Genomic DNA, 23,141 nt, shown 5'->3' with positions numbered 1-23,141 from the left:
CCTTCCTAATTTTCCTATCATAAAATAAAATCAAAAAATCATTTCACTGATGGTTTCACTATTTCCCAATTATAATTAATAAGTATGATATATTTTAATAATATTTGTATATTTCATAAATGATTATTTCTTTTGTAAATGTATAACACCATATTTCACACAAATGGAAAATTTAAATAATTAAAAATAAAAAAGATGACCGTTTAACATTCTTTCTTTAATACAATTTTCATTAAAACCTAATATATTTTTAAATAACACTGAAACATCTTTGGAATAATAATACTTTTATGTATGTTCTTTTTGTAACACTTCCATTATGAGTAATTTATGTTATGATTATACTTATTTTTAGAAAATACAGGACTGATATAATAACAGCAATGTATTTACATACAAATAATTTTTTAATCAATTTAATTACAATTGCACATAAAACAGTGTATATTTACAATATAAAATACAGCTGTATGGTGTTCTAATTGTCAGTCTCAATTGAGTATCCACTGAGCTGTTCAAAATTATATTCATAATAATTCTTCAACATTATAAAAAATAAGATTTTAGATTCATATTAGAATTTCTACACATACAGACTATATTCTTAGAAATCTTATTTCTAAATATTTTCTAAAAATATTATTTATATTCGACATAAAGCAGCTAATTTTCGTACAGTGTTTAAATCTCGAACAAGCATTTGAACCGTTTGTTTAGTTCGGGGCTCAACATCTAAAGTAGATGTATCTTCAGGATCCATAGCTTCTAAAGCTAAAAAAAGATTTGTATTTGACTTTCTTTCCAATCTATAAAATACGTTGACAAAATTTACCAACCACAAACTTCTGCCTCGATAAATGTTAATTTTGCATCTATATGATGTTGAAAATGTTCTATGTGTTCTAATAATCGCATTCGACATTCTCCTGGGTCAATTGGCGCTTCTGGTTGTGGTATGAAAGGTTGCAACGGTGCTGACATTTCATGTTCATTTAGTTCTTCATGCATGTGATTCGCTGATATAGTTGTCGGTGATACGTTATTCTCGTATATATCTGATTGATTGGTTAACAAATCTATATCAAAAATATTATTTTTTTGTTATAAATAAAGATATATTTTTATTTATCTCTGTTTTATTTGTTTTCTTTTTCTACCTGTATCTGTTTTCACCTCTGAAGGTAATGAGTTTGTATATTTTCCTTCTGAAGTATCATTTTTCGTAAGTGCATCGAGAAGAATATTACTTTTAGTTTGATGTATAATATCTTCCTTTTTGCCGTTAATTTTAGATTCATCTGGAGTTATATTATCTTCTTCTAATATCTTCATTAATTCTGAATCTGAGGCTATCGACTTTTCATCATGATCATCTCTTAAACTGAACTTTGCTTCCGTTTTTACTTCAGTTCGATGAAAACCTTCACTTGGAATATCTGTACATTCTTTTCCTACTTTCATAATCTCCATGATTGGTACTGGTGTAACATTTGGTTTTGGTACTTCAACTTTTTCCCAATTTTTGGCCCACAGATATAGCTTTGGATGATCTTTCTTTCTATCACACAAATTTTATTATTAATAATCATTTTCTATATTTTCCAATTTAATTATAGTTATGTAATACTTACTGAGCTACATTGATTTTTACTCTTAAACTGTGTAAAACTTGCTGAATGTGTAAAAGAGCAGCAACTAGATCATAAGAACGTTTTAACATAGCTGTTCTTTGATTAACTCGATGCTGATTTTTTGTTCGGCTAGATAATGTTGGTAGCTTCCCTTCCTTTATCCAATCTTGATCATGAAAATATTTTTTGGATAATCGTTGCCGATATGGATTCCGACAAATAAAACAAACATATTTCTCAGGTACATCCTTCTCCTTTTCTATTGCATTGCAGTGACCATGTTGCCAACACAAACAAAGGTCGCATTGAATCATTAAACCATCTTCTTCCATAAATCCACAAGTGCAATTTATTATTTCTTCCCTACGAAGCTGCTCCACTTTCACCATTTCACCATTGATCATCATCATAACTCCTTCATTCTCTACAAAAGTACAATTGCTAAGTCACCATAAAAAGATAATTATCATTTATGGTTAAAGATACAATTCATGCTTAAATATATGATTAAACTAAAAGAAACTATGAAATAAATATCAAAATATGAGAAATAAAAATACTCTATACATCGAAACATTTTATAACTCAAACCTAAGATCAATATAAATTTAACATAAAATAAAGAAAAACATTGAAAAAATAAACAATATACCTTCCCCATCATTAGTATCTTTTTTACCAATATTCCCTTTCAAAGGATCATCCTTTTCAACACGCGAATCGTTTAGTTGACCTAAAGAAAAATAAAATAATAAAGCAGTAAAATACTGTCTTTATTACATGGAAATAAACCAATGTTAATAGCAAAATTAAAAAGTAGGATTCAATATAAAATTATTCGTATTGAAAATTGCATATCAAAGTAAAAAGCAACTTACTACTTTGGCTATTTTCATCTGATTTTGAATCTGATTTTCTGCGACTATACCTATACGTGGGTGTAGTCGGTCCTGCTCCTTCTATATCCATAGTACTATCATCTAAATCACCATACTCATCCGGAAATTCTAGAATGCCCATTAAAAAATAACATTTTATATTTTTAATTTATTAGAATGATTAAATTATAATGACTAAGTTATTACCATGACGCCTTTTACTTCTGTTTAATGCATCAGAACTATATTCTGATAATTGTCGTTTCCTTTGACCTTTTATTTTGTCGATATGAATAGCTTCATCTAAAGACTTTGATCTATCAATTCGCTGTGCTTCTGAAGACATGGCTGGTCTTACCGGAAGAAGTGTCTTAATGCCACTTTGCGTTTTTTCTTCCCTAATTTTCATATCAAATAGTGTTCCTGGTGACATTGCACACGTATCTTCCTGTTTTTGTTCAATTTCATCATCCATATCTAAACTATGACTAGAACTTGGAGACATTCTATCCATTTTAATATCGTCTGTTTGCACATCATTGGATTTTTCCATTTGGTCTACTTCATCCTCTGTTTCTACTGTTGTTGGTACAATTGCTGTTGGCGATATAGGTTGAAGAGTATTTGTTACAGAAGATGATGAAACATACAATGATTTATCTTGAATAAATTTTCTCTTCCCAAATTTATTGCACTTTTCTAACAAATTATTTGACTTTTTTGGAATAATATCTTCAACAGATTCCCCAATTGTTCTTGCATAAGCTAAATCTGCAACATTTGGCGTAGATCCCAAAAATTTCGAATATTCTGGATGATAATGTTTTATATGCATTTGTAGAAGATTTTCCTTCCTAAATGTTTTACTACACCCTTGTTTCGGACATTTATAAGCACTGTCCTCCATTTCTACTCGAAGTCCACCAATAAAAACAGCTGTCAACAAATAAACAAAGAATTATTTTTCTAACAACACATTAAACAAAGTTTATATACTACTTATTTACACACTTATTTATAAAAATATATTTAGTCTAATTTGGTTAATTAATAATACGTAATATATATAAATAATATTATCTACTAATACTTACAATAAATTACTCCTAATATAGGTAAGCATAAAAAAGTAAACTCAATAAAATATGAAAAATATAAAAATGAAACAAAGAAATGGAATCTTACCACCATCTTTAATAGATGTACTTGATGTAGATAATAATGTTGTAACTGGTGTACTTGGGGGAACAGGTAAAGAATTCTCAGTTATTGGTGTTGCCTTTGTTTTAGGCAATAAAGTCTTAATCTTTTTTGGAGTATCCACAACGATATCTTGTTTTACTTTTTGACTTTGATTTTTCTTTTTTCGATGAATGCAAAAATCAAATTTTTCTGGATCAAAGTCGAATTGCCCCTGATTTTCCATAAATGCCCTAATATCATTTTTTGATCTAAATTTTTTTCCACTTGATTTATGAAGAAATAAGACATCCCATTTTCCAGCTGATGTACCAGCTTTTCTTTGAGTAAAATGTTTTTGCCATCCAGGTGGTAATCTTCTGTCTGCAACTATTATTGATCGACGTGGTCCTTTAAGAAACAAACATATTACACGTTCATATCATTTTTACTCATATACATAAATGATAATAATGTAGAATAAGAATAGTGAGTGTAAATTTCCATTTCTTTTGACATACCATCATTTCCATCCACTATATAAGATTCAGTTCCCTGAGGTTCTCCATCAATCCATTCGGGACCCACATCTTCTACTTGATCTATTTCACTCTTAGATACTTCCTTTTTACTTTTTTTAGGATAAGCTTTCATTTTAGATACATTGGTGTCAAACCCACGTAATAAATCTGTGCCTGGATCATAGCAAGGCCCAAATAAAGTTCCATCTAAATCAATTTTATTTTCCGAAAAGCATTCTACATTTTCATTAACTATAATTCCTTCCTTTTTTATTAATTTATCTGTTTCATTTTTTGAACGTCTTCTATAATGTGTATGAAATAACTCCATCACTGTATGCTTTCTTTTCTTATCTCTTCTTTCTTGCTTGCTTCCTATATATTCTTCAGTTTGACTAGTTTGCTGTTACAAATAATACAATGAAATTTCACTTTCTTCATCTTCTTTACTATTATTGAATACATACATTTTACAAGTTTTAAAACAATTTTCAAGGAAACAAAGGATAGAAAATAAATTATCTATTTTAACGTTAATTTTATTCTGTAATAATATAAATTCTTTAATTGCGAAATTTAGTTCAAAGGGAAAAAAGGAAACAATTCATGTCATATAAAATTTTTAATTTATGATAATAACATCGTATATTATTTATGTAATAACTGTTGAACTCATATATAACATATTTATAAAATTATTTTATACTTTTCTCATTGACTTTAAGGAAGTTGTGCATGATTATAAAAATATATTTTCAACAATTATCACTGTTTTTCAATGTTTGGACGAATAAAGCAAATTCAAAACTCAATTTACTGTACATTCTGTTACTAATAATGACAAGAAAATAAGTAGTTATAGCTGATTGAATTTTACATTAACGATAATATAACATAACCTTACTACAAACACTGTACCTTTGTGACTGTTGTAGCGATTTTTGTCATTTTTGACGATTTAATTGTCTTTGTATATCCATCATCAAACAGTACATCATATCTATCTGTAAAAATAATCTTAAATTAAAAAAGTACCATTTCTCGAATTAGAAGGATGTCCTATCACGAAACGTCAAACTAACAATATACGTAATTCTCATACGTAGTTAAGGTTAGATCACTTACCGTTTCCTAAGACGGCATTTACTTTAGCTGGATATTTTCTACCATCAGCCCACGTAGCAAGTATCCTTTCTCCCATTGAAAAATCTTTCATTTTTGTTTCCCTAAGAGATTCAAATTTATTTATTACCATATTTGGAAAAAATATGGTTAATTATTATGACAAATAGATTCAAATGATAGATTAATTTCTTATACAAACAGTAACTTTGTTTAACAATATTTAAACACTGTGCAAAAAATAAATAAGGATCAAATGTAAATATAGATTACTTTATATTTTTAAGTCTGTATGACTGTTAATAACATTTTTTTTACTACATTCATTTGAGAAAGAAAAAGAGAGAGGGGCGGGGGGAACAAGAGAAAAGAAAAAACACTAATGCATTGTAATTATAATTCTTAAAAGTTATTGTGAACGACAGTTTATATAATGTTAAAATGTATTCTGAAAAAGAATCTGTTTTAAATATCCCAGCTTCTATGAATATGACTTATGAAATGATATCTAAATATAAAATAAGGAGCTTGAAGTATTTAAAATATGTGTATATACAACTGTGCACACACATTTTGGAAAAATAAAAATAATAAGTCCGTTTTATTAAATCACAAAAATTTCTTTTCCATTTTTTAGGTAATAGGATGATGTAGAATACCTATAGTTTAAAATTATGAAAATTATTAAAATTATAGATTTAGATGAAAAGATAAAAGAAAAATGGAGAAAATTTATTATTGGTAACGTAAAAAATAAAATAATTTAATAACATTTCCCATCACTGCATAAGAAATACTATAGATTATACAAATTCTTTTCGCCTAGCTAATAATTATACAATATCCACTTACTGAGATGGTAGATTCCAGGTTTGTTCGCTTTAAAAAAGAATAGGTCTATAAGTAATGCAGAATATAATTTATATAATAAATCAAGGCAAAAATTATTCACGTAAACATATTTTTATTTTCTGTATCTATTAATTCAAATAATTTTGTGGTAGATTCATTGGAATATCTTTACTTACTTTGATTGTGTTTGCAATACACGTAATCTTGAACTATCCATTGGTATCCATTCATCAAACCTTGAACTCCACTTGTCAAAACGTATCAATACTTCTCGTTCATCCCAATCAGTTTCAACTACTTTTGCTGAATACCTACAATATAACATCAAATAAATAAAATGCTTCATCAATATTTATTACAATAAACATAATTATATAATTGCCACTAACTGTTCTATAAATATTTACCATTTTTCATTGAAATCTTTTGCTTCCAATTTGGCTCCAGGAAAAAATTTTAGTCCACCTCGATTAAAAATTTTTGGTTTTAATTCTTCTGGTTTATCAAATATTTTTTCATCTTCGACTTCCATACTTTTCAGTTCCTCTTTAATGGCCAAATCTTTTTGTATATGTTTTATTGCTATATCAGATTCAACAATGCCTAATTGCACTGCCATAGTATTCACTTCTATTTCTGAATTTTTATTTATCTCTTGTTGCACAGTACATACATTTTCTTGTTTCACACTATAGGTCCTATATCCATTATCAAGTAATTCTGTTGAATCTAGTAAATTGAAGGAATTAACTGATGGTTCTGGTCGAGAAGAACATGTTTCTCCACAATTATTAGACTTTAATGTTTTGAGACCAGAATTCAATGAAGAGGTAGATTGTTCTAAGTTCAGAATTTCAGAATTAATAAGATCTAAATCTTCCTGTGCATAAGAAGTTGATGATTTTACAGACATAATTACAGGATCTGCAAAAAGAATTAATATATAAGTTTAAAGTTTCAAGAGATATTTTTCAAAAACGATACTCTATTCTACAATAATTTTAAAATATTCTTAGATGATATACATTAATAAACATCTTTTATAAATAAAATATTTAAATGACACTAAAATACTTCTTATTACATATATTTGTTTATAAAATTGTATGATATTACTATTAAAAACTATTTTTAATAATTTACTATCACAAAGATATATAAATATGAAACAAAATATACAGAATAATAGATAAAAGTATTAGTATTAAAAACTAATGATATACTGTATGAGAAGCATAACTGAACTAATAACAACATATTTTTTCAATAGGAATCAGATCAAAACTTTCAGTCAGTTACTTAAAAACAGAAAATTGTTAAACGCTTCATTAATTTCATATTGTGATAATACATGTATCTAAAATTACAATCATGTTGAAAATCTCAACGTCTTTTTTAATTAACTATATATTTTCAATAACTATGAGATATATTTTCGATACCTCTATCTATTCTTTTTTATGAATTTCATATGAAATGCAGTAATTTGATTAAATTCTATCAAATATACTTTCATATAATGCACATAAATGCACATTTTAAAAGTTCATTAACCATACTTGCACTCAATGTTTTATATCTTCATTCATTAAGGGCGGGGTAAGGTTAATTCGTACAAAAAAAGGCATGTTTTTGTGAATTTTTTCTGACGATACAGTTAAAATTTCTTTTTTAAAACCAATAGTACATTAAAGTATGACATTCGAAGAATATTGTATAAAATTTTCACGGAGAAATATTAAAAAATACGGCAATGGCAGCAATTATTCGGACGTGTCTCGGAAAAAAGTATAATTGCGGTGCCCCTCCGAACTTGGTGCTGGATCATCAGAAATCAAAAAGTTAAAGTTCATTCGTTAGGTAACAGTTTTTCCCAGGTAACGCTGCGAAGGTTTTTTCGAAATTTCAATTTTTCACTTTTTTGGAACACTTTGAAGGGAAAAACGCGATTTTGTGCGAAAATTTGCGGCTAATTTGTTATTTTAAAATAAAAATAATTAACAAATTTGAAAAAACTCTACAGCGTTACCTCGCAAATTATGTACAGAAATAGTCTTCAAAATTTCAAAAGGATCGGTGCAGTAGTTTTGAAGTAATTGGGGGCACCGACTTTGAAAACGTGAGTTGTGGGGAAAACGCTTTAAAGTTTTGAACACTAAAAAATCTAGTATAAAACGTTCATAAGCGAATTTTATCGGCTTACCTCTTCACGAGCGTAGCAATTGTTGAAAAGACTAATAAAAAATCAATTATCCTATAATATTTTTCACGATCCTTCGTAACTTGATCTTCAACGGTCATTTTTATTTTTTTAGTTGACGCGCTACTTGTTGAAGTGCCTTCGTATTTACGTTTATGCGGAGATACAATTTTTCTAGGTCGATATAATCCCGAACCAGTTGATTGTCTATCAGATCTAGTAACTTTTTTAGGCATTTTAGTAATAATTTAACACAAAACTTAATGAAAATGGAATATTTACTCCTACACTAAATTTTTTACCCTACACTGACAAAATATACAGTACAGGTATAAGGAGGTTTGTACTTAAGTCGTTAAGTACTATAAATAGATCTGGGGGTAAGATTAGGTATTATATAGAAAAAAAATTGTCTGCGAAGTAACAATAGCACGCTCGGGTCGGGTAGGTAATATCATCCGACATGTATAAAAATACTCGTAACTTCGTCAATTTTACTTCAATCAACTTGAAATTTTGACGCAATATTCTTAAGATGTTATGCATTCAATTAAAAAAATGAAAAAATGCAAAAAAGATTTTAAAACCTTATCCCCCCCCCCTTAAAGTTTTCATTCATCCTTCTACTACAGGTAGCCCAATCAATGTTGAATAGCTGATTGCCTTGAAGAATATTTTTCAAAAACCTAATAGATTGATACATAGTTATGTAAAAAACAAATAATTTTATCAAGCGTAATGTACAAAATAATTATACTTTATAGTTTGTTATTTTTACTTGATTTAATTATAACTAGTAATAACAGTAGTAACAGTAATAACAGTAGTTCTTCAACTATAATGAAAGAATCACCATTTTAATTTTTATCATCATATAAATATATATAAATAAGAGTAATATCAAAATGTTCAAAAATATTTTGTTCATGTGCAATTTTTCTATTGATAGTGATTTATATTAATAGAAGATAATATTTATAAGATGTGATCATTAGTTCAATTATGCTCTTTATTATATATAGTAAATAATACCACAATACAACATAAAACTTATTAATTATATTATTACTTATGAATAAAACAAAGGTTTTCATGATCTTTAAACCAATATAATGTTCTCTAAAATGACAAATTTTCACATAGATTTAGAAATTACAAACAACTATACAGATAGACTAGAAATATGTTTATAAAAAGAAAACTTTAGGTTTACATTTATTAAATCTTTCTTTGTTCAAAGAATCATAATGTATTAAACAAAATATGAAACCATAATGTACTAAACATATTATAATACAGTATATAGACATAAATAATAAAAAGCTGTTTATTTTATATACAATTATTTAAACATGAGAAGAAATGGTAAAAAAGAATTTTCACAAAAATATTTGGACATTTTACAAATTTAAATTATAAAATTGAAATAATTATTTTTTGTATAAAGGTTTAATATTTGGTTGAATAATCCTTATGTTCAATAATGTGTTTTGTGAATGATCAATTTCAGATTTATTGCTATTGTACACTGAAGCTTGTTTTCTCTATTTACTGCATTGTAAACTGAGATTTCTTTTCTCTGTTTAGTGTATTGATTACTCATCCATGTTTAAAGTTTTGTACTACAGGTAGGTGAGAAGATTACAAGGGATAGCATAAGGACAAGAGCAGTACTGATCTCTATTATCCTCTGTCATGCTTTGTCTTATTGTCTTATTGCCATATTTGTATATGTGATACCTTTGTCCAATAATACTTATCTTTATGACTCTATTGGGTCTATCAGAAATAACCAAACAGATCTGCATTCCTTTGCTTATCTATCTTCTCATCTGCACAGTACATTCTGTTTCTTATTATTAGACTGTGAATTTTCATGCACTTATAGGAAATTTAATAGTACAAAAATACACAGAATACACATAATATGGAAAAATATGGAAAATATTGAAAGTACTTGTTATAATGTTTAATGAATATCTACAGTGAGATTAATCTGCTTACGATTATACTCTATAAAATTTCTAACATTGTCTTTATTTCAATATAAAAATGTATCTCATATATGTAAGAAATATGTATCTTGCGCATTCTTCACTTAAAAATATGTTTTAATTACATATTCAAAAAAATAATAGGCATATCCTATAAATAAATTGCATTCTTTGTTCATAGCCGTTCTTTACCTCGTTTGTTCTAATAAAATCCTTTGTTTTAACTCAACATTGTCTAGTACATTACATTAAATTAGTTGTAATGTCCAATTGAATTACTTCTAACATTTAAATAATATTAATAACTCAAATATTCATATGAAATTTTTAACATAAATTGTCCTGTACGTGAAGGTATGTATAAGCTAGTATGTAATCTGTCTATTACATTCCACATATGACTCAGTAAACATTGTATTGATTCTAAATTAAATTACATAGCATACTACATCATTTCAATAGATAATAACTGAGTATTGTAATAACAAATAAAAATATTTCCCTCTATTCTATGCATTTATTATTTTTACAATATATATATTTATTTATTCATTTATTTTATTTATTTAATTGTATATTGAATAAAGGAAGAAATTTAGGAATAAATTAAATATATTTAATAATGTATGAAAAAAGAATGAAAGAATGAAAGAAGAATAACAAAATGAAACTGACTAAAAAAAGATATTAAGAGAAAGAAAAATAATAACTTGGACACGTGTAAATTAAAGCTTTTAGATATACAATTCTTTTATTTGGCAATATTTCACAAGAAAGTAATATTAAGATCCTAGTATAGTAAATAACAAATGATACACACCTGGATGATTGTCATAGTCTGCAAAAACCGACGGAACGCTGCCCTTACGTAGAAGTAATTTATGTCCTTTAGCAGCTTCGTAGTCGGCTCGTTTGAAGTGTCTATGACAAACAACCTGACCTGGTGAAGGTTTAAAGCTCGCTTCGAATCCACCACTAGTCAACCATCTGTTTCTTAAATTAATATCTTTTGGAAATTTATGAAGCGGTAACCCTTTAGCACGCGCATCTTGCACATCGGCCTCACAGCTACGCACGCAACATTTGCGCGCCATTCTCATTGTTCTCACAAGCGATATCCTTTTAACATGCGACGCTACACGTCGTCGCTTCATTTACGTACTACATAGCAACGTAACACAAAAGAACATTGCCCGGGATATCCGTAAAAGTAAAATTTAAACGTGAGAGAACTAGTCGTGTACCAACCACTTTGACACGCACCCTTCTAACTGAAAATATTTCAACTTACGTTCACAAAAACACTGAACTAGCTCAATTGCGTATATGATCCACTAATCGATCTGCACTTTTCGAAGAACATCGAGTATATATGCACTACTTATTAAACAAACTTATCAATATGTGGCGCCCTCTTCTATTTACATGAATATCCGCATTAATGTGAAATAATATTAATCGGTTAAAAGTTTGAACTCTTATATTTATTTAAAATAAAATACCCTGTCTCTAAGAAATTTCAAATAAGTTTTATCGTTATTAAAATCATTGGAATATTAATACTAGATAAAAAGGTTGTTTTAATAAAGTATGTTAATACCTTCACCATCATATTTCTATGAAAATTTTATATTATAATAATATGAAAAATAATAATAATATAATGAAAAAAAATAGTAATATTAGATGTATAAGATAAATAGTAATATTGGATGTATAAGATAAATAAAAAAATACATCTCAAATATATCTTAAATGCGTTGAAATATACTTTGTATTATATCACCAGGTTAACCAATAGAATTACGTCCGCTCTCTAGTTGTATTGAAAATGCTGCCCAAAGATAAGTCACGTGATTTCCCTTCATCGCATTTCTCTTTCCTTTTAGCTGGATTAAGTGGAAGCCGGGTGCTTGTTCTCTTTTATTGAGCTAAGGCTAAATCAGCGACTTGCACCGTTTTATCATCCCATCCAGTTTAACTATATATTATAGAAGCAATAAACATGAATTCCAAAGCTGAACTTGCTTGCATTTATTCAACATTGATACTTGTTGATGACGACGTTGCTGTAACTGTAAGTACCAGTCATACATGTGATTTCTTAATATCATGAATAAACTGAATGTTTATGCAATTTTATATTTTTATAAACATGATTAAAGAAATAGATTCAAAATATAAATTTGTTTCATCTACTAAATATTATAATAAGTGCTCTACTTTGGATATTTTATGTATTATTGCTATTATTTATCACTGTTTGAGGCTTTAAGCAGATAGTACAATAATTGGTTACAAATGTGCACGTGCAATACAATTCTGATTGCTTTCTAAATTATTACATATATCTATGTTGCTATTGTATTAATATAACATTTTCTATCGTATGTACTAAATACTGTAATATAATACTATAATATATTTGTTGGGTATTTTATATATTTTTACATGTTATATGCATTTTCTAGATTTTTAGAAGTTTAAATTTCCCAAAACTGCATAAGCATCAACAATGCAATTCGACAATTTTATTTTATTATTTGTAGTACCAAAATACAAAAGTATAATAAATATATAAGAACAAAGTATATTTAATACTAATATTTAAAATCTTTGTTTATTGCTCAGGGGGAAAAGATTCAAACAATTTTAAAAGCTGCTGCTGTTGATGTGGAATCTTATTGGCCCGGACTTTTTGCCAAGGCTTTAGAAGGAGTCAATATAAAAGAACTGATAACAAAGATTGGATCAGGAGTTGGAAGTGCACCAGCAGGTTTTAAAAATAGGATTTTTAATAATATACCATATACCATTTCTACCTTATACATAATATAAAATATGGCATACTTAATTAATTTTACTATTTTATATATACTAAGTACTGCATATGTTTCATACAATATACATTTGTTGGTAATGGAAAAAACGTGAATTATACCGCTTTATTTTAGGCGTTTCCAAATTTTTTATCTATTTACATTTTGATAGTATTTAACTAATAATCTAAAAATATTAGTTTCAAATTTAGGAAATCATGGAATCGAAAGTTATGTCTATAAAAATAGGCATTGGATAGCTTATTTTGATACCATATTGATTTCATTTAACAAGTCGGATCACTGACTGTAAACAGATACACATAATGATTACTTTAGTAGGTAAATTTGATTGGATTGTACAAATACTACATTGAAAGTTAGTTGAGGTATAATATGTAGAATTGATTTAAAAGATATTTTGATGTCTGAGTAAGTGCATTAACGAAAGATTGAAAAGATTAAAAAATCAAATCTTAATATATGAAATAGAATATATGTATGAAATACAACTTAACTTCAATTTAGTCTCTATTGAAAAACATAAAACACTGAATGTGAGCCTAGATATTCTTGCATAAACGTGTGCTATTTGTATTTTAGTTAAGAATGTTGTTGTATATCTTTCACCAACTATAGCTATATCACTATCAAAATTTTTTATCGAAAATTATAAATATACATGAAATAAGTTTAATCTTCCCAGATATGATAAACTTACATATGTATATATTAGTATCATTCACAGAAGTACAAATCCTCTACATCCACCATACTACATAAATTTATGTAGAACGGTCAGCAAAAGAGGAAAAAGAAATAGTATTAGAAAATTGTGAATCATATTTAGAAATGTGATTGATATTTCTATACAACAACACTATAGATCAACATTTTCTTTCATAACTATGAACTTGCATTTTTAAACAATGAGATTATTTTCTTATTATCTTTTAAAGCTCCCACAGCAGCCGCTGCACCTGCTAGTACAGAAAGTGCACCTAAGGAAGAAAAGAAGAAAGAAGAACCTGAAGAACAAGAATCTGACGATGATATGGGCTTTGGTATGTAATGTATTTATAACTAATATAATATCAATATTCCAGTTAAATATTAATACTCAATGATTATTATTATGTATTAGCTACTGATATTATATATGATGACATGAAAAAAATGAGAATATTATTTTTTAATTACGGTACATTATAGGGAACAGAACTTGTTTTAATAAATATCTTTTTTTTTTACAGGATTATTTGACTAAATTTAAGGATCGCAATGTATTGGTCCATTACCTAATTTGTACAGTTATATTGTACAATAAATAAAATATTTTGAAATTAAATCATCCAGTGATATACACTTCATTCATTGAAAGATCCACTTCATTTATTTTCATCCTACTCACGATTATATTTTATATATTTCTTTTAATGATTATAGAATGTTTAAATTATATATTATAATTTTTTTACCCCACATCTTAGAGATTTTTCTATTTTTATAAGAATCACATTTTGTTTATACCGTTTACTATTAATTTTTGTACATTTTGGTAATGTAAACAAAGTTCCATATTACAAACTATTCAATGCACATCTTCCTTTGCTTTTATGAGAATTTAATCTTTATAAATAATTAACTTTTTATGTAAAATGGTTGTTTTTAATTGTCTGAAAATTATGTACAAAGTATATATAAAATCCTATGTTGGAGTTTTCTAAATAAAATATCTAAAGAAGACATTGATATTGTTTAAAATTTATTCTATGAAATGTATTGCTTTTCTATATTTAATTTATTTGAAAATCGATGTTAAAATGAATGAGCTATCCGAGTACTAGAAATTAATATCACGTTTCATTTAAGAAAGACAAGGTAATCATTTCTTCTAATAGTGACCTCAGAAAAAATTGTTGCACACTAAAAGCCCAGTCACGTGAATGTTAATTCGACAAATATTGTAGTGGATGTCGTAGCGTAGCCTAACTTTGGGACGAATATATATATATGTATATGTATTCTTGGTTAAAATCCTGCATCTAATGAACATGCTGTGATACCTCAAAGAAAAAAGTGTAAAAACATTTTAAAAAATATGGCGAATTTGAAAATCGTAAAATTTTTAGAAGTTTCCAACAAAAGGTATAAACCTAATATTATAGGACTAATAACAAGAAATGTACATGATGTAACTACAAAATCTGCTAAAAAGGTTACCCATACTGGTCAGGTAAAATAATATTGATAAAAATATATTTATATCGTTACAACTTTCCACGATACATAATATTTATTTTAATAAATATCGTTTATTTTGTAATAGATATATGATGAGGATGATTATCGTAATGTACGATTTATAAATAGACCAAAGGAGGTTAATGATAATTGGGCCATTAAATTAATAGCGGAAGTTCCTGCTACACCAGTGAAAGATAAAATTGTGGCGTGTGATGGGGGAGGTGGACCTTTAGGACACCCAAAAGTTTACATTAATTTGGTACAAGTTATATGTATTTACAACGTAAGTAGATACATTCTTTAATTTTATTTACAATATATAATTCTATTTTAGGATAAACCTGGTAATCATACTTGTGGATATTGTGGTTTACGCTTTTATAAAGAACATCATTAAACAAATAGGACAAATACATGTAGTCAAATTATATATTATATATGTATTTTAATGTATATTTAATGTTAGAAATATATATATAAAAAACAAATAGTCTTTTATTTATCTATTTTAAACTTTTTAGTATAAAATGATATTGTTTACTAAACATCAATTTCACTTTGGTAGCAAATTTTTATAAGGCTGTTTTCTGACTGCTCATGCTTAATGGTATTGCTTGTAATTCAGTTTTCATGCAAAGGAATTCACCACAAACGCACATTATGCTTAAAGATATAATGTTTAAACACCACCAACTAAAAGTTGATGGAAAACTTGCATTGTATATCCAACAGCATAATAAATGTATTAAGTGTGCTGTACAGGCAAAATCCATACACTGTTTTGTCCTTTGTACTAACCACCACAGTGCGATTGCTCCAATTAATGCATTTAAGATAAAAATAATTATTATAAACTGTCCAGCAAAATCTCTAACGTGTATTTGTTTATAATGGAAAACATAATCTAATGATTTTGTGGATCCTAAGTATGATGCAACAATCCAAATCCATAATCCAAGACAGAAGTACATCACAGTCTGGACTGCAATTATTTGAGATATTATAAGGAACGGATCCCACATTGTTTTACGGAATTGTCCAGAAATATTATTCATTGTTTATCTTTGAGATATTAATTTTGTCTAAGGCAATCCTATGCTGTATGTTTTATACTTTATCATATTAAAGTTTCTTTTGATCTAAAACAAAAAGTAGAATTTTTAATTTACAGGAAGATGAACATATATTATAATTATCAATAAATTTATGATTTATGTTATAAATTATAAAAAAGATATAGAGGAATAAAAATCATTATATAATTTTTAAATCACATAAGAAACCAACTCTGTTTAATTTACAGCGGTTCATTAAATTTGTTTAATACTTTGTAGTATAATTTAATTTAAAGCAAAAGGGTTTACTTCGATTATTTCACAAACATATACAATTATATTGATTCGTTATATGATTATACAATGTATTATTTATGTTTGATATAAATTTATATAATAAAATATCACTCACATAAATTTAAATAATAAAATATTTATGGTACAATTATGACAATTCAGACGTTTAAATTAATACAAATGGTTATCTACTACGTGAAAATGATGCTTTTCCCTGATACATACGTGTATACATAAAATACTTATTTATTTATTTATTTATTTGTATATACAACTCAATCAGGCAATATGACAGATTCAAAAGATCTAATTCCACTGGATTTTATATATTGGTATAACATAAAAATTGTGACACTGTATTTTAATAACTGTAATTAATAAACTTGCTTCACATCAAAATGATTACCTTTTTCAAATTCTGTCATTTCATGAGATTTTCTTATAATGAATCTAGTATACATATATGTACTTATATAAATTGGGATGGACAGACATTTGGCGGCAATTTTAAATCTATCATTCAAAAGCATTTATATTTATTTGTATTGTGTTCATTGTAAAGGTAAAATAAATATGTACTCAATCAAATTTAGAATTTTTTAATTTTTATTCAATTTAAAATGTTTAAATTTGCACTATATTTATTATATAAAATTTTGATTACATGATATTATATTATTATATTATTAGGGAATCATTATTAAAATTATTATTATCATTAATATCTTTACAAATATAGAAATTGTCTATATTTAAATTACATTAATTTGTCAAATAATAAATTTAATTTCGTTTTATATGAGTTACTACAAAAGTTGAATTTACATGTGTGATCTACATATATCTTGCATTCTATTCATATATCCCGTTTTTAAATCGTATAAATAAAATATTTTCAAGGACAAAACTAATATACAATCTATATTCTTAAATATATAATTTTAATAATAATGTCAACTATGGTCATTATAATAATGATAAACACAAGTTTAAATATTATTATATTACCCTACAAATGTTAATAAACATGTATTTATATGACTATATCTGACTTAAATTTTTGTCCTAGATGATGCCTAAATGTATGCGATATTTCTTATATTGTAAATGCCAATCTATTTATTGTATATTTACAGACATAATACAGGGATGGCACGGATGGATGAAACGTGGATGAATTAAAAATACAATATGATGAATATAGCAGTATGTGTCTAAATGCAGCATACTTATGTACAATCTGATTATATATTTTAATTTGAGAATATATGCATATACCACGATCATATATGTAAATAGGTCCCGACACTCGCTAGGGAAAACCGTCGCAAAATTGAGTCGTGTCTAATCGTGAAAAATCAGTATGGAAGATCAACAAAGTTTGCGTTCTTGCGAGACAGACAGAGATGAATAAATTGTCTCTGTCTCTTACTGAGGCATTCATAGCATGTCACTCATGCGCAAGACGAGAACTTTCTTGTCCGCCATGTTGATTTTCACAACTAGTCGTGACGTAGCGATCTGTTTATATTATCATATTACATATTGCAATATGATGTAAGTTTGTTTCGGATCAGTGAATGAATTAAAAAAGTAAGAAATGGAGTTGTGGGATTTCATTCGCAATATATTTGGTAGGCGAAGATCAGAAAAATTTAATAATGGGTAAATATTTAAATAAACATTATTTATATCTATATTACGGACTATCTGTATTTCGATAGTCTATTTTCATTCATTTTCTGCGATGTAATCAATTATAATCCTCTTTCTCATTTTTGTGAATTGTCCGATTTCAACGATTTTTAAATATATTGTAAAACACAACATTTTGAATAACTCTTTCCTATACATTTAAAGAATGGGTTAACTTAGTTTCCAAGATATTCGCGAAAAACTATAAGTACCACTACAGTAAATTCTGCCAAAGTTGTGCGTCTGTGGCAGCATATGCGTCAGTATTGGATGCCTCCAGCCGCTTATCTTCGATAATATAAACGAGGGTCTTTTCTACAGTTCCACCCTTATTTTAATTAAACTTGCATTACTAAATATTTCAGATTTGACGATTATCAAAATAATTATGGAGGAGATAATTTTCAAAAGTCAATGTCTCAAATTGATATTCATGATGATAGCAGGTAATTTTTACTTTATATCTTATGTCAAAGTATAAAACTGCATATTATTTATTATAAATTTACTGTAGAAAGTAAAGTAATGCTTTAAAGATTAGCTAAGAATGAAACAAAATGTTAAACAAATAGTAATTTGCACCATGACTAAATTTAAGGAATGCTGCAAAATGCGTAGTAAAAAAGTAGTGAAGAATTTTAGATTTTCAAGATTTAAATTTACATAATTGTTAGAATTGAACGCTTCTATGTATAAACTATCCTATTGAATACTATTTAAAACATTTTCTTCATTTTTTAATCATGTAACTAACAAATTAAAAATATGTGATTGGTGATAAGGACATAGCTCATATATGTAAATTATCAGATGCATGCTAATATCAGTATACTTTTGCTTAGTTACAACGTTGATGAAATGTTGTTATTGTACAGAACTTAACCTAAAACTGTAACTTTAGTTTATTTATAACAAAAATTTATTTTAACATTTACGTTAATAGATGTCAATTTGCTTTCCATGATATCTACATTGTAGGCAGCACCCATATTAAGTTTTAAGAGTTTGGGAGAGAATGTACACAAATGACTTGGATAGTTCAATTGGGAAAGCACTTGTTTGGCAAATAAAAAATTCATGTATGAATCCCAGTTCAGCAACCTAATTTCAGCAACCTACTAATTAAAAAATGGAACATGTCTCAGCACTTGATATTATGGCTATAATCAGCATTTACATATTTATTGATATTAGCATCTACTGCCCACAATGTATTATTTATTTATTTTGTACTCTTTTAAATGATTAATTTTACCATAAAATCTCATATAATATAATATATAATAGATTTTTCGAGAGAGTCGATCACTTTAACATCTTTAGTGATCCATTAGAAATAACAAGATATTTTGAGTCTCAGATGGAGAATATAATGATGAATTTTATTTATGGATTTAATAATGAAGGTATGTACATATAATTATTGTATTTAACTTACACATAATTAAACTTAGATTTACATTTACATACATACAAATATTTTTTTAATTTGTTCAGGTAATGATGCAAATACAAACGTATTTTCATTTATACCCTCACAGAGAAAATCTTTACGTGATAACATGTTAAAACCAAATAATGATCAGATGGAATTAAAATTAGATACAGATTTAGATGGAAAGTTAGTATCTAAATTTAATGAATTGCAGTTAATTTAATCACTTTATAAAATAATTAGATATAATTGATAGGTATAATTTATAATTGTTTGAAAAAATGTTATATTTTTAACAGAGTTACTATAGATAATTTTTCCAATGTTTGGGGTGAGTCTGACAAGCCACAACTTGAAGTAGCACGACCTTCCATAATTGGAAGATCTATCAGGAAAGAATATGTTCGTAAACCTGATGGAACAATAGAACAAAAACAAGTTATTAAAGATCATGAAGGAAACGAGGAAACTATTATATCACACCAAATTGGTGACAAAATTCATACTATTGTTACAAAAATAGACAAAAATGGAGTAGAAACCAAAATAGAAGATATTTCTGATATAAGTAACTGTAAGTAATTTATATAAAATGTTGATACTGAATATATAATTGTTTACATTATTTACATTTATATACAGGGTGGTTGGTAACTGGTGGTACAAGCGGAAAGGGGGTGATTCTACGCGAAAAAAGAAGTCGAAAATATAGAATAAAAATTTTTCGTTTGAGGCTTTGTTTTCGAGAAAATCGACTTTGAATTTTCGCTCGGAACGCGTGCACTTTATCGCGTCTCGTTATAACGGATCTCACTGTAGATCAGAAGAGCGTGGTGGCTATTGTTCTAGCACTACCAATCCAGCCTTGGTAATGTTGGTTTAAAAAATCTATCACATGATGACTAAAATGTGGCGGTGCACCGTCTTGTGAAAAATTAAATTTCCTCTAGTTCTCAGCGGTACATCTTCTAATAATTCCGGTAGTTTGTTTTGTAAGACGTGATAAAGTGCACGCGTACCGAGCGAAAATTCAAAGTCGATTTTCTCGAAAACAAAGCCTCAAACGAAAAACTTTTATTCTATATTTTCGACTTCTTTTTTCGCGTAGAATCACTCCCTTTCCGCTTGTACCACCAGTTACCAATTACCCTGTATAATCATCATCAATTATTATAGTAAGTCTAAATATTTCTGTCGTTTTTAATATGATGAAAAAATGTGTGTAATGTTTATAGAAAGAGATGGTAAAAGTAATATTAAATTGTTTAAATTATATTTTATGATGGTATATATAGTCTCTTTCGAAAATTGTATAATAGATCTATATTGTTTTAATTGTGTCATTATTTTCGAATATATCTCGAATATTTCTTGTAGCTATTCATCCTTTTTTTAGTGAAGAAATGTTTTTTTTTTACATGCTGCCATCCATGTGCGTTTTATTTTAGATATTGTTAGAAACAACAGAAATATTTAGGATCATTATATTAATTAAAATCATTCTACATATAATTATATAGTATTTAACATAGACAGTGTTGATTGATTTTTGTGTTTGAATATTTATTATTATATGAATGCAATATGAATTTCAGGTGATTTATTGGAAAAAAGGAAGTTACCGAATGAAACAAATAGTTTTCCTAATATTCATTTCAATTTCTTTTCCTGGGAAAAATTGTTTAAACCCAATCCGAAATTATGATCAAATAGTATTTAAATAATAGTTATCTATAGTAAGAATGTATAAATGATTAATGGAATGATAAGTAATACATTGTTGTCAAGCAATTTAAATTTGAGATGTATGTAATATGTAATAAATTTACTTCAATATAATATATAAAGTAGTTTTATAAATATGTGTATTTGTGTAGAAGAGTAGATCATTTCTATAAAAATAAAAAACCTTCATATTCGTGAAACGTGAAATGAATAGCGAACGGTATTGTATACCTACTATACACCTACTACTATATACCTATGGTAAGCTTTGATTTATTAATTAGGTACAATTAGACACCCGTCGGATAAGTCGGAGAATCTTGTTCATCCTGTACTTACCGATGATGCGTAGGTTAAGATAGCGTTGACGGCGTCCCTTAACAACACCTTCAATTCTCTGTCCTGGAAGACTATATTACCATAGACGGGTTGGGCGTATTTCAACTTTGCGCCCATGGATGCCGAGCCTAGTAGGGCACCAAGCCGAGTATGGATACATAAATAAAAATTATTTGACATATATCTTAGATGGGTTATCGGGGTCTATCTTCGGGAATAGAATATCTCGGCAGGAATGGCGCATTGCATCGGAGAGAAGTGTCCTATGGAATACATTAAAGATCGGTGCTCGGGCCAATTCTGTAGGACTTGCCATGCGATGTCATCTTGCAGGTTTTTCCACTCACAGGTACAAGGATCACTGGCGGGGAACCATTCAATAGTCGGGACTCGACATGGTTCTCCATTAAAAAATCAAGGCTCTGGATGGATGAAACGTACGTCAAGATAGGGAATTGCAATTCGCGGATTCTATAGGGTCAACAGTTGATGAAAGAATATTAGCCCGATCTTACTTACTGACTCTTAACGAACGCGATGCGAAATTACATGATGACACTTTTCGTGACGTCTTGCAGATGTTCTGTATCAGGATTATGATTTTTCGATTCTTTATATACCATAAAAATATCAAAATTTCATGGTAGGGATGGATCATGAATTTATCATATGCATATATGAATATGATTTATTATTCACTTACATCTTGGAGCTTCAAACTTATATGCAAATGTGCAGTTGTGGCTAACATGGTTACTTCCAAATTTTTGTTGTATACATTATACATATTATATATTTGATATATTAAAGTATAGTTGATGTAGGGATTGAAGTTGTTGTTTCTTATGTGTTTTATTGGGATGACTTCTGATGTGGAGCAAAAATTTCTGTTCTTCATTTTTTTGTTAGTTTTGGGTTCCAGTCTTATTTAGTAAATAAGGAAGAAAGAAAAGTGATGAGACTTACCTAATGTAATTAAAATTGCTCAAGATTTAGTTCTGTACATATATATTACAAATCTTGTAATTTTGATAATCTTGTGATGAGGTACACTATAATATCATGGTCTATCAAACATGATATGCTCACATGTGGTATGAATGATTTCTATCTGTGGAGTGCACTAGACTAAAAGCGCACGTTTTCGCTCTG

General features: G+C 27.6%; 5 protein-coding genes across 16 annotated transcripts; 3 read left to right on the top strand and 2 right to left on the bottom strand.

The window, feature by feature from the left end:
* Positions 1 to 448: 448 nt before the first annotated feature.
* Positions 449 to 11,742, bottom strand: LOC117211412 (PHD finger protein 20). Of its 8 annotated transcripts, none has more exons than XM_033455247.1 (16): positions 7,719 to 7,775; positions 6,591 to 7,107; positions 6,360 to 6,494; positions 6,184 to 6,210; positions 5,335 to 5,435; positions 5,128 to 5,213; positions 4,210 to 4,612; positions 3,695 to 4,099; positions 3,604 to 3,615; positions 2,717 to 3,445; positions 2,510 to 2,638; positions 2,284 to 2,364; positions 1,632 to 2,055; positions 1,158 to 1,558; positions 837 to 1,076; positions 449 to 771 (listed from the first exon to the last, which is right to left on the bottom strand). In XM_033455247.1, the coding sequence occupies exons 1-16, from the start codon at positions 7,738 to 7,740 to the stop codon at positions 644 to 646; spliced, it is 3,840 nt and encodes a 1,279-aa protein (XP_033311138.1). In that variant the 5' UTR covers positions 7,741 to 7,775; the 3' UTR covers positions 449 to 643. The 8 variants fall into 8 exon arrangements, with proteins under 8 accessions (XP_033311138.1, XP_033311137.1, XP_033311134.1 ...); XM_033455240.1 differs by lacking the exon at positions 7,719 to 7,775 and adding an exon at positions 11,198 to 11,742 and having other exon boundaries at positions 450 to 771; XM_033455242.1 differs by lacking the exon at positions 7,719 to 7,775 and adding an exon at positions 11,198 to 11,740 and having other exon boundaries at positions 451 to 771; positions 837 to 1,055.
* A 469-nt stretch (positions 11,743 to 12,211) lies between these two features.
* On the top strand, positions 12,212 to 14,544 carry LOC117211399 (60S acidic ribosomal protein P1). The gene is made up of 4 exons (XM_033455218.1): positions 12,212 to 12,454; positions 13,009 to 13,153; positions 14,156 to 14,260; positions 14,450 to 14,544. The coding sequence occupies exons 1-4, from the start codon at positions 12,383 to 12,385 to the stop codon at positions 14,461 to 14,463; spliced, it is 336 nt and encodes a 111-aa protein (XP_033311109.1). The 5' UTR covers positions 12,212 to 12,382; the 3' UTR covers positions 14,464 to 14,544.
* Positions 14,545 to 15,182: 638 nt separating this feature from the next.
* Positions 15,183 to 15,931, top strand: LOC117211398 (NADH dehydrogenase [ubiquinone] iron-sulfur protein 6, mitochondrial). The gene is made up of 3 exons (XM_033455217.1): positions 15,183 to 15,432; positions 15,526 to 15,702; positions 15,778 to 15,931. Exons 1-3 carry the CDS (start codon positions 15,298 to 15,300, stop codon positions 15,838 to 15,840), a joined length of 375 nt encoding a protein of 124 aa, XP_033311108.1. The 5' UTR covers positions 15,183 to 15,297; the 3' UTR covers positions 15,841 to 15,931.
* LOC117211397 (protein SYS1 homolog) lies at positions 15,919 to 17,275 on the bottom strand. 3 transcript variants are annotated; one of them, XM_033455216.1, is made up of 2 exons: positions 17,202 to 17,275; positions 15,919 to 16,582 (listed from the first exon to the last, which is right to left on the bottom strand). In XM_033455216.1, exon 2 carries the CDS (start codon positions 16,496 to 16,498, stop codon positions 16,016 to 16,018), a length of 483 nt encoding a protein of 160 aa, XP_033311107.1. In that variant the 5' UTR covers positions 16,499 to 16,582; positions 17,202 to 17,275; the 3' UTR covers positions 15,919 to 16,015. The 3 variants fall into 3 exon arrangements, with proteins under 3 accessions (XP_033311107.1, XP_033311105.1, XP_033311106.1); XM_033455214.1 differs by having other exon boundaries at positions 16,911 to 17,264; XM_033455215.1 differs by having other exon boundaries at positions 17,021 to 17,264.
* A 984-nt stretch (positions 17,276 to 18,259) lies between these two features.
* On the top strand, positions 18,260 to 21,804 carry LOC117211396. 3 transcript variants are annotated; one of them, XM_033455211.1, is made up of 6 exons: positions 18,260 to 18,460; positions 18,856 to 18,936; positions 19,778 to 19,896; positions 19,988 to 20,111; positions 20,225 to 20,499; positions 21,521 to 21,804. In XM_033455211.1, the coding sequence occupies exons 1-6, from the start codon at positions 18,396 to 18,398 to the stop codon at positions 21,628 to 21,630; spliced, it is 774 nt and encodes a 257-aa protein (XP_033311102.1). In that variant the 5' UTR covers positions 18,260 to 18,395; the 3' UTR covers positions 21,631 to 21,804. The 3 variants fall into 3 exon arrangements, with proteins under 3 accessions (XP_033311102.1, XP_033311103.1, XP_033311104.1); XM_033455213.1 differs by having other exon boundaries at positions 18,261 to 18,460; positions 21,598 to 21,639; XM_033455212.1 differs by lacking the exon at positions 18,856 to 18,936.
* The last annotated feature ends 1,337 nt before the right edge of the window (positions 21,805 to 23,141 follow it).

The sequence above is a fragment of the Bombus bifarius genome, unplaced genomic scaffold (genome assembly GCF_011952205.1).
Source record: "Bombus bifarius isolate JDL3187 unplaced genomic scaffold, Bbif_JDL3187 scf7180000008233, whole genome shotgun sequence".
Lineage (NCBI taxonomy): Eukaryota > Metazoa > Arthropoda > Insecta > Hymenoptera > Apidae > Bombus > Bombus bifarius.
This window is presented reverse-complemented; position numbering and strand designations above follow the sequence as displayed.

Bases quoted from the DNA above. Each gene is read 5' to 3' on its own strand.
- LOC117211399 (XM_033455218.1), top strand. From the start codon at position 12,383: ATGAATTCCAAAGCTGAACTTGCTTGCATTTATTCAACATTGATACTT. The intron at 12,455-13,008 runs GTAAGTACCAGT...TTTATTGCTCAG, and splicing joins ATGACGACGTTGCTGTAACT to GGGGAAAAGATTCAAACAAT. The intron at 13,154-14,155 runs GTTTTAAAAATA...TATCTTTTAAAG, and splicing joins AGTTGGAAGTGCACCAGCAG to CTCCCACAGCAGCCGCTGCA.
- LOC117211398 (XM_033455217.1), top strand. From the start codon at position 15,298: ATGGCGAATTTGAAAATCGTAAAATTTTTAGAAGTTTCCAACAAAAGG. The intron at 15,433-15,525 runs GTAAAATAATAT...ATTTTGTAATAG, and splicing joins AGGTTACCCATACTGGTCAG to ATATATGATGAGGATGATTA. The intron at 15,703-15,777 runs GTACAAGTTATA...ATTCTATTTTAG, and splicing joins CAAAAGTTTACATTAATTTG to GATAAACCTGGTAATCATAC.
- LOC117211396 (XM_033455211.1), top strand. From the start codon at position 18,396: ATGGAGTTGTGGGATTTCATTCGCAATATATTTGGTAGGCGAAGATCA. The intron at 18,461-18,855 runs GTAAATATTTAA...TAAATATTTCAG, and splicing joins TCAGAAAAATTTAATAATGG to ATTTGACGATTATCAAAATA. The intron at 18,937-19,777 runs GTAATTTTTACT...AATATATAATAG, and splicing joins GATATTCATGATGATAGCAG to ATTTTTCGAGAGAGTCGATC.
- LOC117211412 (XM_033455240.1), bottom strand. From the start codon at position 11,531: ATGAAGCGACGACGTGTAGCGTCGCATGTTAAAAGGATATCGCTTGTG. The intron at 6,495-6,590 runs GTAAATATTTAT...GTTATATTGTAG, and splicing joins AAAGATTTCAATGAAAAATG to GTATTCAGCAAAAGTAGTTG. The intron at 4,613-5,127 runs GTACAGTGTTTG...TATTTGTAACAG, and splicing joins TCGCTACAACAGTCACAAAG to CAAACTAGTCAAACTGAAGA.
- LOC117211397 (XM_033455216.1), bottom strand. From the start codon at position 16,498: ATGAATAATATTTCTGGACAATTCCGTAAAACAATGTGGGATCCGTTC.